Genomic DNA, 15713 nt, shown 5'->3' with positions numbered 1-15713 from the left:
ATAGTTTTATTAATTTAGCCTTCTATTTAATAATACTTACAAAATAACCAATGAGCAAATATGTAATGTATAGTCGAATGTCTATCTAGTTGACTCGAATTCAACACGATCCAATTCATAAAATTTAGATAAGCATTAAAAATTAATTTAGTTTAGGAAAGGAAAACGGTAAGAAATCCTTTTGAAAAATGTTGAAAATGAAAATGGAATGAAATATTGGTAAATCTAGATTCATGTTTTAATTCTACTTTGGATTTACGTTGGTGAGTTCTTATTTCATTTAATTTTCAAAATTCAAATCTATTTAGTTTTTTTTAATAAAAAAATTGACATTTTTTCAAAACAACTCATTAAATATGGTCATGCATTGAAACTATATTTTGTTATTTCATTTAAAATAATGATAAGATTTTTTTTTAGATTTTTCTATAAAAAAAAAAATTTTTTTCCCCATTTTTAGGTTTTATACTTTGATTTTGAATGTGTTTTTTTTTTTAATATTTTTTTTATTTAATTGCTTAATTACTCCATCAATAAATTGAGACTCTAGAGGTCTAGACTTAAGGCATCGAAGGGATTGGATTAGTCATGAGAAGCTAACCTCGAGCGTCCTAAAAACGTGAGATGAGATTTAAACCGCTTAGACGCCCCTAAGAATCTAGTAGACTTTCACGACAAAGATGACTAAGAAAGTTTAACATGTCTAATAGCACTATGATAGTATGAATAGAGTCTCTGCTTCCTATCTCCTTTAGTACACCTTTAATGCCTGTCCCCTAGCGATAATAGTACAAGTATCGTCAAACCAAACTTAGATCAGATAGTACAACGTGTCGAGATGATCAGGTGTCACTATTGTGTGTGAAAATGACTAGTGGTCTCTTAAACAAGACCCCTACGTTGTAAACTCGTCTTGAGAGGGGACATAGGATCATGCAGATAACCTGGTAATTGACTGACACAAGAGGGTCAATCCCCCTAGATTCCTTGACTCTATGGCCCTATGATGATAATGTTCAAAACTTTAAGATGCCATACTATCTTAACAAATTTTATGAGGTAGTGCCTCAACCCACAATAGTGAATGTTAACTATTGTGGCTATGCAAGCTGACTAACTATAAAAACATAAAAAGTAATTCAACCTAGAGATGAGATTTGTTGCTTAGTAGACCCGCGACCCTAGAAGTGAGTGAACGACTACCTCTAGACCTCAAATGAGTTTGTGACAATCATGAGAATCACTCCGAACTTCGAGACATTTTCAGAAGCTCAAGTAAATGTAGAATTAGGCCCAAACTTCTTAGAGCGAGAGAAAATATAGTAGATACCTACTTAGGTCAAGGGTGTCATGAAAGCTTAAAAGTAGATTGCTTAATAAGTATTTTTATAGTCACCCATTCATCCTTTTTATTTTTATTTTTATTTATTTTTTAAAATTANATTGCTCGAGAGCTGTGTGGTCGTAGAGGGGTCATCCCAGGGTGTCAGTCCAATCTTTGTATTTTAGATCTTTTGTATTTTGTTTGTAATTGTATCTCAAACTCATTTTCCTTTTGTAATATAAACTCAAATGAGACCTATTTGTAGTTGAATTTTGTTTTGATTTTAATTGCTATATTATTTGTTTTAATTTGATTTAAATTGTACCTTATTTTATTTTATTCTTGTATTTTATTATATTGTTTTTGACTTTTTAGTCACGATCTGAGATTTGAAGCCTCAAAAATTTGATCGTGCCAAAATCTTTAGTGTATTTATCTTGATTTATGAAGATACTATTATTGAGTTGTTAATACCCCTCTATGGTTACTATGTTTCCCAACACCTTCAAACCTCAACCAACGACATCATACATCTGAAAAATAAAAGGTAGAAAGTGTTTGAGTATATAAAGTAAAGAGAGAGTTAGGAAAATTGATGTACCTGCCAGGCTCGAGCGTTACAAATTTTCTCCTGCATAGGAACTTTTGTCCCAAAAGTTATATATCCTTAAAAAGAGTTTTTGGTAGGACCTTCTCACGTCCTCCTCATGTTTCTAGGTCACCTCATTGTTTCGATGGTTACCCCATAAGACTGGGAGTAAAGGAATCTCTTTGTTATGCAACCACTTGACAGGAATCTTTTTATAATACAGATCCTCTCAGAGTGAAAGTATCTCATGTTTACTTTCGAGAGACATGAGACATATTATGTAGTTGAGAGCCTATTTTCAGGGCCTTTACCGACTAACAAGTCAAACATTGACTCACAAGTTCTACAACTTCTCCCTTCAATCTTGGTGACCAGTAGCTACCCTTCCGGTCTTGATACATATTCGTACTTCCAAGGTAGAATGCATAGGATGTATCATGAGTTTCAGTCAATGTCTTCTTCTGGATCTCTTCATCCTTCAACACACAAAGACGATGTTGCTACAAGAATTCGTCGTCTGTCGAATCTCTCTGTCTCCTGCAATTCACAAACCTTATAGAGATGCAAATCTATTATCTATGTATATATAATACACTCATGGAAGGTCGGTTGGACTGTTAGTTATGCTAACTCAGCAGGAGCAGTGATGCCTCTGACCATAATTTCAATATTGAAGATCTCAACTTGTAACTCGCTATTTTTGGTGATCAATGTAGAAGTGTGGGTCGTTTTCCTACTTAAACACTTTGTTGCAACGTTAACTTTACCTGGGTAGTAAAGAATCTCGATGCCATAGTCTTTCACCAGTTTCGACCACCTTCTGTGTCTCATGTGTGGGGTAATTGCATTCGTAATCCTTCGGTTGTCTGGAGGCATAGACAATTACTTTTCTATTCTGCACAAGCACACAACCAAGTCCTTTTCTTGAGGTGACACACAAGCACACAAGCACACAACCGAGTCCTTTTCTATTCTGCACAAGCACACAGCGAGATTATTTGTGTCATCGAACACTATAAGAATTGGTTCTATCACCAACTTCTCTTTAATTCCTAAAAGCTCTGCTCAAAGGTTGGAATCCAGACAAGACCTTCCATGATCCTCATGCTCTGCTTCTGACTTAGAGTACCAAGATGTCATCGATGAGCTCAATGATAGAGGCATCAAGATACTCCCTGAATACTTTGTTCATAATTTTCATGAACACTGTAGTAAGGGTTACACACTGTGTGTATCGGGTAGTCAACCACTATTTGTCACTAAATGATTGCTGAAAACTATCTTAGATAAGTAGATTACACAATGTGTGTTATGAGTAATCAATCACCAAGGCATCTTGATTTTGATTGATGAACTATATGATAGTTTACCTATCTGGCCCAAAAAGTGGATAGCCTTAATGAGTATTTTAATACTTATTTTAAGGTAAGGACAAAGTTGTAGCATGGGAGTGACGAGCAGAGTGGAAAGGACGGTCATAGGACAACTAAGAGTTTGATGTTTTAATTTACTATTTAAGACGCTTCCACATCAAACTTATTTTATTATTTTAAATTTTGTTAGAACACCCCTAATTCATGGGAACTATGAAATTTTGGAATGATGTCGCCATCTTATATGTATTCAAATTTTATGTTATTTAAAATTATTTCGAGAGGGGTAACTCGAGCATGATTTTTTATTTATTTGTAAATTACCGTTAGCATGTTTTCATGTATTTTAAGTTATAAATTTTTTTTTATTGCTAAGTGACAATTCCGACCAATGCGTGTGTGGAAAGTCGAGTCCTTACAACTACCACATATTTATATATAATATAAATGTTCTTTTCGTTATTTGATATTTGTTGTTATTTGATAGGATGATATTTAATTTCAAAATATAACCTATATAATTAATTTGTTAATTTGATTATTGTATTAATTATTTGCAATTAAAAATTTATATAATTTTATTAAATTTATCTATTTCAGTATAATTATTAAAATGGATGGTTAAATAAACTAACATTTTTTAAAAATAAAAATATATTATTCCTAATAAATTTATTAATGAACAAACTAATGATAATTAATTATTAAACTTAATTAAAGTAATATAATTATTGGAACAACATATATTATTAATTTATATGAAATTTATATGAAATTTTGATAGTATTATTAGGTAACACACACACAAAAAAAAAAAAAAAAAAAAAAAAAAAAAAAAAAAAAAAAAAAAAAAAAAAAAAAAAAAAAANAAAAAAAAGTCAACGTAGTAAAATAAAGTTATGGACCCTCTTCTTTCTAGACCTCATTAGCCCCAAAAATAAATAAAATAATAATTATATATATAAAAAAAAGAAAGTAATAAGACGATGTGTGTCCCACTCTGGCTTCTGAAGGCACTCCACGTGGGTTCTTTTTCAATGGCCACGTGGCAAAAGATAAAGGGAATCTCTCTTTTTAAACTAAATCTTACAAAATCTTTCTCCATCTCCATAATTCATCCCATTTTCATTTTTTGTTTTATTATAAACTATTTAGTTTCTTTTGGATCATATTGATCCAAACTATAATATATTAGGGTTTCGTGGACGTAAATAACCCGTTAAACTATGAATAAATGACTTTTTTTAGTGAACGTTAAATTTTAAACAAAATTAAACTGTCTACTATTTGAATATAACTTAATTAGCGAAGACGTTAGAAACTATTAAAATAAAATGTTCAAATATTATTTTAATACCTCAATATCTCGGTTACTCCTCTAGATTCACTTTTAATATTTACGTCCAATGGACCCCACTACCTTTCTCGAACTTCGAAGGTCGACATTTACTTAAAAGAAAAAGAAAACAAAAAATATTTATGATTTATTAACTCTTCCTCAAACATCGAAGGTTGACGTTACACGAGTCTTAACTTATTTCAAGTGCAATCAAAAGTAGTCAAAATTTGATCGTTAGAATATATTTGGATTGATTTATGAATCGGTCCAATAAACTTATTGTTGGAGGAATCCATGCATATTTATAATTATTTTTTAAAAAAATATATAAATTAAAAGAAAGTAGATGTATTTTGTTAAAAATATAAATATTTAAAAGTGTTAAATTAATATAAAAAATATAAAAAAAAATTAATATTGAATACATTCTAAGATTAAGCATTTAATGATGATGCTTAATAGTATTTTAAACCCCGAGCCGATGGGCCTGACCCAGTGAGGTTGATGATTTTTCTTAAATTTAAAAAAAAGAAAAAAAGAAAAAAAAGGAAAACGCGTGTTCTGCGAAGAACACAGCTTGAATCTTCTCTCTCTTGCCAAGTCTTTCGTCGTCCTCGTTTTGCCCTCTTCTCCCTTTTCTTGAACCAAAATTAGGGTTAGGGTTAGGGTTAGGGTTAGGATTCTCAAAACCCTCGCTCTTCTTCTTCTTCTTCCTCACATTCACACAGGATTTTCTCCTTTACGGAGGCTGTTTGATTATTTTCTTCTGGAGCGGTTGTTTGTTTTTTCGGCCCTTTCAAAGGGTGGTTCCGGAATGGGTTCCTCTTCGTCTTCTTTTTCAGTTATCAAATGGTTCTCCTTCTGCAGACCTACCTCTTCGATACTTCTTTTTCTATACTGCATGCTCTTCTTCTTTCATACTGAAGCTATTTTGGGCGATTCAGACAAATCCGTGCTTCTTCAGTTCAAAAATGCTGTTTCCGACCCTTCCGGTTTGCTCTCCACTTGGACTTCCAGTTCTTCTGATTACTGCTTGTGGTTTGGCGTTTCGTGCGACCTCAATTCTCGGGTTGTGTCGCTCAACATTTCCGGGAATGGTGGTGCAGGTAATTTGAATGCATTTTCCTGCTCTGACTCTTCTAAATTTCCTCTTTATGGGTTTGGAATCAGGAGGGGTTGTGTTGGTAATAGAGGCTCACTGATGGGGAAGCTTCCGCCGGTGACTGGGAAGCTCACTGAGCTGAGGACTTTGTCTCTTGCGTTTCATGGTTTTGAGGGTGAACTTCCGGGTGAAATCTTGGGTTTGGAGAACCTTGAGGTTCTTGATCTTGAAGGAAACTCTTTAACTGGACTGCTTAATAATGATTTTGTCAGGCTGCGCAAGTTGCGCATTCTCAATCTTGGATTTAATAGGCTTACTGGTGAGATTCCTAGCTCGCTTTCTGGTTGTGCAAGTTTAGAGGTCATGAATTTAGCTGGGAATCAGTTGAATGGCACAATTCCACAGTTTGTTGGTCGGTTGAGAGGGGTCTACTTGTCTTTCAATTTTTTTACAGGATCCATTCCAAGTGAGCTTGGGAATAACTGTCAGCTTGAGCATCTTGACCTGTCTGGTAATTTTTTGGTCAGTGGGATTCCAAGTAGTTTGGGGAATTGCGGTCAGTTGCAGACATTGTTGCTGTACTCCAACATGCTGGAGGAGGCCATTCCAGCTGGATTTGGTAAGTTGCAGAAGCTGGAACTGCTTGATCTGTCTAGGAATAGTCTCAGTGGTCCAATACCCTCCGAGCTCGGAAACTGCTTGCAGTTGTCTGTCCTTGTGCTCTCGAATCTCTTCGATCCAATTCCCAAGATCAACTACACAGACAAAGACTCCCCAACTGAGGAACTTAGTGATGATAGTTTTAACTATTATTCCGGCAGTATACCTGAGTCGATTACAACCCTTCCAAAGCTGAGGATATTGTGGGCCCCTAGTGCAAACCTTAATGGAAGATTCCCTTCCCAATGGGGTAAGTGTGAAAACTTGGAGATGGTCAACTTAGCTGGTAATTATCTTTACGGGGAGCTTCCAAGTGGATTTAGCGTCTGCAAAAAAATTCAAGTTCTTGATTTAAGCATGAACCGGCTTTCTGGAAAACTTGATAAAAACCTTTCTGTTCCTTACATGAATCTGTTTGATATTAGCGGTAATCTCTTAACTGGTGAGATTCCTATGGTCTGTGGCCATGATTGCTATCTGCCAATGTCCCATTCAAAGAGATATTTGGATGTTGATGATGTGTCGTCTCGGTATCTTGCATTTTTTGCCACTAGTATTCGAGGTGCAACGCCTTTTAAATTTCTTGGAAATGATGATCTGATAATGCATAACTTTGGGGACAACAACTTTACTGGCAGTCTTCTGTCGCTACCATTTCCACGTGAAAAAATGGGAAGAAAAACTGTTTATGCTTATCTTGTAGGTGGAAATAAGCTGACTGGACGATTTCCTGATAGTTTGTTTGAAATATGTGATGGTTTGGCGGGATTGATCTTCAATATTAGCAGCAATAAAATCTCTGGTCCATTTTCTGTGGAAATTGGTAAAAAGTGTGGTTCTCTCAAATTCTTGGATGCATCTGGTAATCAGATGACTGGGCAGGTACCTGCTAGCTTTGGAGAGCTATTATCTCTGAATCACCTGAACCTAAGCAGGAACAAGTTTCAGTATCAAATACCGACTTCTCTCGGACATATAGCTGATTTGAAGTACCTTTGTTTGGCTGGCAATAACTTTAATGGTTCTATACCTTCTACATTGGGAAAGTTGCAGTCTTTGGAGTTGCTGGATCTTTCACGTAACGATCTTTCGGGTGAAATTCCAGTTGATCTTGTTAACTTGAGAGGCCTAAAAGTTCTACTTCTCAATAATAATTCACTCTCTGGACCGGTCCCCTCTGGTTTGGCAAATGTTACCACACTCTCTGCATTCAATGTGTCATTCAATAACTTGTCTGGTTCCTTACCATCAAATAATAACATGATCAAATGTAGTGGTGCGATTGGAAATCCTTACCTCCGCCCGTGCCATTTGTTTTCTCTGGCCGTGCCCTCATCTGGAATGCAAGGTTCAGAAGGCGACCCGAGTAGTCTTGCAGCTTCACCATCTGGTGTTGCACCCCAAACAAGTGGAGGTGGCAGCTTCAATTCAATTGAGATAGCATCCATTACATCTGCCTCTGCCATTGTTTCTGTTCTTATTGCTTTGATTATCCTTTTTATATATACACGAAAGTGGAACACGAAGTCTAAAGTTCTTGGATCAATGAGAAAGGAAGTGACGGTTTTTACTGATATTGGGGTTTCCCTGACGTTTGATAATGTAGTGCGTGCCACAAGTAATTTCAATGCAAGCAATTGCATTGGAAGTGGAGGATTTGGGGCAACTTACAAGGCAGAGATCGCGTTGGGGGTGCTCGTTGCAATAAAACGACTTGCTGTAGGTCGATTTCAAGGTGTCCAACAGTTTGATGCAGAAATTAAAACTCTTGGAAGGCTGCGCCATCCGAACCTTGTCACCTTAATTGGTTACCATGCCAGTGAAACAGAGATGTTCCTGATATATAATTATTTGCCAGGAGGCAATTTGGAAAAATTCATCCAGGAGAGGTCTACAAGAGCAGTTGATTGGAGAATTCTTCACAAGATTGCGCTGGACATAGCCCGTGCGCTTGCATATCTTCATGATCAGTGTGTACCACGAGTCCTCCACCGCGATGTGAAACCGAGCAATATACTATTAGACGATGATTTCAATGCTTATCTCTCTGACTTTGGATTGGCCAGGCTTCTTGGGACTTCTGAAACCCATGCTACCACAGGTGTGGCTGGAACTTTCGGCTATGTCGCTCCTGAATATGCCATGACGTGTCGTGTCTCTGATAAAGCAGACGTGTACAGTTACGGCGTGGTTCTTCTCGAGCTACTCTCGGACAAGAAAGCACTAGATCCCTCGTTTTCCTCGTACGGTAATGGTTTTAACATAGTAGCTTGGGCGTGTATGCTGCTTCGGCAGGGGAGAGCCAAGGAATTCTTCACAGCAGGGTTGTGGGAGGTAGGTCCCCATGATGATTTGGTTGAAGTATTACACTTGGCAGTTGTTTGTACAGTGGACTCTTTGTCGACTAGGCCAACGATGAAACTAGTCGTACGAAGGCTTAAGCAGCTTCAACCGCCATCGTGTTAGGAAGAAGCGATTAAAGCATTTATTGACAGTTAATTTGTAGGAGATTAGAGAGAGCCTCCCTGATTGATTGTAATTGTGTTTTTGTTGTTATGACTGAAAAAGCATTGCTGCCATAGGTTGGTTGGTGGAGTTCTAAATTTGTAGTTAATTTTGTATTGTAAATTGTAATATAGCTCCGCCCTCAAAATTTTTCCTTCCATAAATAAGAATTGTTGCTTTGTGGATGAAGTATGAATGATGAATCTGCCAAAAAAGAACTCAGATGATGAAGGGAGGGATTTTTAAGAACCAAAACAAGCAGATTGAAAGCAAACACGTTGAAATCATGTGTTTATCCTTACTATAATTGGTGATATTATTTTTGCAGTAACGACCCGACTTTTCTTACACATATAACGTTTTGGGCCGTTACGAACCAGGTTAAAAGTAGAAAGGTTAAAAGACATGCAACTTAAATAAAATTATTCTAAGAACGACTCCTAGTTCCCATACACAATTTAAATGATTGATGAACAACTAAATGCAGAAACTTCTATCAATGAAGAACATAATGTTCAATGAAAATATAAAATTCTCGAGTCACCCCATAACTGACTTCTCCACCCTACTCGTCACATCCATACCACATCCTCGCCTTAAAATCATTTTTAAAATAAGGTGAGTATTAAAATACTATTCAGTAAGAAACTCCCCTGTTGGGGTCAAATACAAACTATCATATGACGGTCAAACAAAGGACCTAGTTAATTACTCGAAACAACGTGTAATTTTTAGCACTTGATAATCAACATCCCCTTTACTCCTTAAAATGATTTATCAATGGTTGGTTACCCGAAATACACAGCGTGTAACCTTTACCTTGATAACTATTTTTTGCCATCACCTTGTAGAGTGACCATTAGCGGCTGACTACCTAATACACATCGCTTGTAATCCCTTACCACATGAAAATTAACATCCCTCCTTACTCCTTAAAATGATTATCAATGGCCGATTACCGGAAACACAAAATTTCCAACTGTCTATAGATTTTCTAATTTTGAACTCGGATTTTCGATAGGATATTCGAAAGATAATTCTAATTTAATTTTCAAAATCATAATTATCTTCTATAATTTTATAAAATCTAATTTATTGATGTACCATCATAAAAGCCCATCTCAAAATGAAAATTATTTTTTAGTAAACACAAAAGTCACGTCAACTTTAGTTAACTATAAGAACTAATTTGAATTCAACTAGATTAATTGGGATCCTTGAGATCTAATTTGATTAACAACTTCAATTAAGTGAGTTAAATTAACATAATTATGTTTGGAGTTTAGACTACAAATTTTGGTTGAAAGGAGAATAACCGGAGATTTTGACTTGGTCAAACCACAATAATTGAGGATTTTGACTTGGTCAAACTCAAAATTTCAACCCTCCCTCTTAAACTATCCAAAAAAATGAATCTCAACAATCTTCCTCTCATACATTAAAGTTGACCAGACATGTATTCTACCTCATACTTTATACGTAACATGTTCTTCTATATCCCTTAGAAAAATTGAGACATATCTCGTTGTAGTAATCCCAGACATTTTATCTTCCACTGCCTCGAGATACTCTTCATTTAATTTTATAGAACGACATTTTATCATTCTGTGAAGTTCTACATCAAATATTTGATAGCAATTTTATCACTATAAGATGTCGTAGATGAAGTTAATATTTTTTCGATGAATCTCTATTCGTAGAACATACCGCTTTATTCCAAATCTTTAATTTAGAATTGATCAGTTAGTCATCCTTGTCACATCATGCACCGAGTAATATGTCGTTAACATAAAAAAGGGGAATACCTCTCAAGCTTGAGCAATCAGCCCAATAATTTACCTATTTATGTGCGGATACTAAAACATCTCAGCCTGTTCAAATAGCATATACATCCAATCAAATAATAAAAGTATCCCTAATAAGCTTCCTTTTAGTAAAAGAATATATTAATTTGGAGAAATTTTAGAATAATTGTGAGTAGTTATTGAAAATATGGGCTAAAACCACCCTACCTAAATGATATAGGGACGAAAGTTCTCTATTTATAATTCTTTACAAAATCAAATAAATTACCAAAGANTAGAATTGATCAGTTAGTCATCCTTGTCACATCATGCACCGAGTAATATGTCGTTAACATAAAAAAGGGGAATACCTCTCAAGCTTGAGCAATCAGCCCAATAATTTACCTATTTATGTGCGGATACTAAAACATCTCAGCCTGTTCAAATAGCATATACATCCAATCAAATAATAAAAGTATCCCTAATAAGCTTCCTTTTAGTAAAAGAATATATTAATTTGGAGAAATTTTAGAATAATTGTGAGTAGTTATTGAAAATATGGGCTAAAACCACCCTACCTAAATGATATAGGGGCGAAAGTTCTCTATTTATAATTCTTTACAAAATCAAATAAATTACCAAAGATATAGATAAAGCAATAAATAGAAAAAGTAATAAATTGATACAAGATATTTGCTTGTAACAAGGGCAAATATGATATCTATATAAACCGGAAGATAAATATCTAGATATTTGTCTATAATAAGAAGTCAAATATGATACTTATGGTAAACCGTAATACACTACAACAAATATTGGATTAGATAGCTTCCGAAAAATGCTATCATAGACCTTTTATAGCATTTTTCGTACGTCGTGACAGCCCATATTATTATAAGTCTGGAACTTTTTATAGCGTTTTTGTATAGCTATAATAAATGTTATTATATAGTACCTAAATATAGTTTATATGCAATGCTATGAAAACATTTTATAGCATTTTTGTTAAATTATAAATATGTAAACATAACTAAAATATTATGCTATCATTCATTTTTAATAAGCTATATTTATACTATATTTTATGCTATCATTCATTTTTAATAAGCTATATTTATACTTTTAATCTTATGCTATAACAAAAATATAATTGAAATTTAATAATCTACTAACACATTACAAAATAAAGTATTCAACTCGATCTATATAAGAATATCAGACTCGTTACACTAGCACAATTTTCAAATCAGTTCTTCCCCACCCAATACACAATAAATAGAACAAAAACTCACTATCCACAATATGTGACATCTTTGATTTTGATCAAATCAAGTACACCAATCCTAAAGGTATTCGAACCGACATCAATGTCTTCTATGTTCCACCCTTTTAGCAATGTCAATTGATAAATTGTTCGTTGTTGCTTGCCAATTAGTGCTTCCTTGCTCCAACAAAAACTTGATCGTTGGGTTGAGGATTAGGGTTGCCTTATCAATTTGGTATCAGAGCCTAAGTTGCATCTTTGTGGCCGACTCTAGGCAATGTCAATTGATAAATTGGTCGTTGTTTCTTGCCAATTAGTGCTTTCAAGGAATCCTGCAACATTATCAAAGCATATATATCAGTGATTCGAAGAGAAGTGCAAAATAGTACCAAAAGGTTTGACATAAGGTGATTCGAAGAGAAGTGCAAAATAGCAACAAAATCTAAATATCATATAAAAGTAAAAAAGAGAATAGAACATTATTGTTCATCTTATATATGTAAGCACGTTTCATTTCTTAAAAACAGAGCATAGAAACATTAGTTCAAATACTTGCATTACAGCTTCCAATTAGAATTGAAAGGGGAGGGCATTGTCCACTCAAAGTTTACGAGGAAAGAAAGAGCATTACGCTTTTTGATTCCCTTGGATGAAAACCATAACTTTGTAATAAAACCCAATCCTATCAAATAGCCCTTTTTGATGAAGTGTTGTCCTCATATGATAAACCAAACAGAACCATTAAAAAAAAAAAATGATATCATGACGAGTAAGGCCAACAAAAAAAAAACTTATTAACCAAAGAAAATGACCATACAAACTAATGAATTCTCTTGAGAAAAAAGAAAAGTAGTCTTTAAAGGGTCTACAAACATTCTTTCTCCTAGTCACTCCAAGTTAGCAAACAAAAGTCAAAGACTGAAATCAGTCTAACTGGTCTTCTAATTAGGAACAACTTCTTCTAACTGATCTTCTAATTTATCTAAGATCTCAGTTGAAGAAATCCTCAAAATCAAACAAGAAGAAGAATGTGTTGTTGGAAGCCCTAAATGCAAAATTACAGTAATAGTAACAACAGGGCCAAACAAGTTCTTGTTGTTGTTGTGTGAAAGTGAGTGATCTTGCCGATCATGTATTTAATAAGTTATACCCAAGGAAGGAGAAAAGGAGACCTAATATATCAAAGGAAAAAAAAAAAATCAAGGAAGGAGAAAAAGCCACAAAAATTTAGTTATACATAATACAATAGGTATTTTGCTCAAGGAATTTATATGCAGTCCATCAATACGTGTATAAACTTCTTCCTACTACTTGATACTTGCAGAATATGTAACCCGTTAACATAAATCATTACTACCGGTAGAATGTGCTTGAAATAACCTATGAATTAACAAATTCCTCTAAACTTAATTACTTTGTACTCTTAGGCTTATTTTTTTTTTGTTTGTAATCTTCATGTGGTTCCTCAATTTGGGCATGTATTGATTGAACCAACACAATAAAAAATAAAGATAGTTTCTTGTATTATGTTTTTATTCTGTTGATCTAACTCACAAAACTACATTCAACCTTTTAACACAAGACAACAACTACATCTACCTCACAGAACTCACCAATCTACATTCAAAGAAAAATTCTACAGCTAGGAAAATACACACTTAAAAGTAAAGTACATTACTTAATGAAGGACCAAAGGACTGAACTCACAAAAGTTTATTAGTGTGTACTAAATGTAAATGAAAAACTGCATTATTTAGTAGTAGTTCGATCCTTCAATCTAACTCACTGAACTACATTCAAAAAGAAATTAAAAAGGAAGATAGAGAGACAAATCACTTAGAATAATTCATCAATGAAATTCTTTACAAAGTCAGCCAACAAAGAAGATAATAGGGAAAAAAAAAACAACTAACCTCCATCTTGGATTGTTCAATTTGGAGTGAGGTAGGAGAATAGGGTTTTTCATAGACAAAGCATCAACAATAAACTGTATGCCTCCTCTCAATGCCACCATCTTGAGATCTGATGCAAATCAGAGAAAAATTTTGACGCACGAAAGAAAGAAGGATGGATCTTGAGGGAAAAATTTTGAAGCACGAAAGAAAGAAGGATGGATTGTTGCGCGAGAGAAAGAAGGCGAGATTTGGTTTTGCCCTAAGGTCTGAGGGAATATGGGTGTCTAGAGGGAAAAGGAGAGAAAAAGAAAGGAAGACTTTTATACGCGTGATTAGGTTTTTAGGGATAACATTAAAAATAATAATAATAAAAAAAAATAAAAAACCTTTATTTTGTTTCTAATTTATAGCGTCTTTTAGAAAATGCTATACAAAAAAGTTATAAAAGATGGTATTTGTTGCAGTGATAGAAGTCTAAATATCATACAAGCAATTTTGTATAATAAATGGCCAAATATGATACATATGGTAAACCATAATTCAAGATTAAATATCCTTAACACCCATCGCAAACTGAGTGTTGGATTTGAACGAACGTGAAGTTTGGATCGGAAAAATTCAAAGAGAGGTCGATAAACATTTGTTGTGAAGATGTTAGCAACTTGGAGATGGGAAGGTACATACTATGTGCAAAGTTTGCCAGCGAGAACAAGTTCTTGAAGGAAATAATAATCTAATTCAATATGTTTGGTATGCTTGTGAGAAACGAGATTAGAGCTAAAAAAAGTAACACTTTTGTTGTCACATAAGAGTATGGGTTGCTGTGAAATAGGAATTTTAAGGTCATGCAAAAGATATGTAACCTAAAGAAATTCAGCAGCAGTCGTGGCAAGAACACGATACTTAGATTCACAGTTGGAGCATGAGACAGTAGGTTGCTTTTTGGCACTCCAAGAAACGAGATTGTTACCAAGATAAATAGAATAGCCGAATGCAGAACGACAAGTATCAGGATAACCAGCTCTGTCAGCATCCAAATAAGCCATTAGCGCACTAGGTACAATGAATGGACGAAAGAAAAAACCAAAGTGGAGTGTTCACTTGACATAGCGAAGAATACATTTGATAGCAAAAAAAGTGATCTGCAGTAGGGGCATGCAAAAAGTGATCTGCGTAATGGTCACGTACTGAAGGGCGCCAACAATAGATTGATAAGGAGTAGGATTAGAGAAAGGAGAACCATCAACAATCAGGTGTTGAGAAATAACCATGGGGTTTGGACTGGTTTGCTATTGAGCAATTGAGCCAAGTAAGAATATCTTGAGCATATTTTAATTGACTAATAAAGAGACCATCTGGAGTGGGTGAAGCTTCAAGACTAAGAAAGTAACTAAGAGAACCCAAATCCTTGGTAGCAAACTCAGAATGAAGCTTGTGAGTAAAGCTGTCAAGAAGAGATGGGTTGTTGCCGGTAACAATAATGCATCAACACAAAGAAGCAGATAGATAAAGTTAGATTGTTGATTAAAGACAAAAAGGATGTGTAAGCGCGACAGCAAGAAAAATCTGTTAGGCTATGGAGCCTGATACTTATTTATAGCTTGGTCAACGGTTATATCCGGTAAAACTATATTTGGTAAAGCTATATATAGTAAAGCTATATATGGTAAAGCTATATCCGGTAAAGCTATATATGGTAAATAGCTATATATAGTAGATGGCTAAATCTGGTAAAGCTATATATAGTAAACTATACCATATATATCTCTGGTCCAGTAGAGCTTTGAATATGTACTTTTCTATTCTCTGTACTCTCTCTTGTTGTACATACCTGAAGTCATCAATACAAAATCCTTTTAGCTAGAGTTCTCCTTGCAA

General features: G+C 34.5%; 1 protein-coding gene and 1 long non-coding RNA gene across 2 annotated transcripts; one reads left to right on the top strand and one right to left on the bottom strand.

Moving 5' to 3' along the window:
* Positions 1-5176: 5176 nt before the first annotated feature.
* On the top strand, positions 5177-9081 carry LOC111778631 (LRR receptor-like serine/threonine-protein kinase RPK2). The gene has a single exon (XM_023658563.1). It carries the CDS (start codon positions 5440-5442, stop codon positions 8851-8853), a length of 3414 nt encoding a protein of 1137 aa, XP_023514331.1. The 5' UTR covers positions 5177-5439; the 3' UTR covers positions 8854-9081.
* Positions 9082-11860: 2779 nt separating this feature from the next.
* LOC111779079 lies at positions 11861-14100 on the bottom strand. The gene is made up of 2 exons (XR_002812644.1): positions 13854-14100; positions 11861-12272 (listed from the first exon to the last, which is right to left on the bottom strand). It is a non-coding gene; the product is annotated as an uncharacterized LOC111779079 (long non-coding RNA).
* Between the last annotated feature and the right edge of the window lie 1613 nt (positions 14101-15713).

This window comes from Cucurbita pepo, chromosome LG17, assembly GCF_002806865.2.
Source record: "Cucurbita pepo subsp. pepo cultivar mu-cu-16 chromosome LG17, ASM280686v2, whole genome shotgun sequence".
Taxonomy (NCBI): domain Eukaryota; kingdom Viridiplantae; phylum Streptophyta; class Magnoliopsida; order Cucurbitales; family Cucurbitaceae; genus Cucurbita; species Cucurbita pepo.
Note: the sequence above shows the minus strand (reverse complement) of the source record. Positions and strands in the feature narration are given on the sequence as shown.

Bases quoted from the DNA above. Each gene is read 5' to 3' on its own strand.
- LOC111778631 (XM_023658563.1), top strand. From the start codon at position 5,440: ATGGGTTCCTCTTCGTCTTCTTTTTCAGTTATCAAATGGTTCTCCTTC.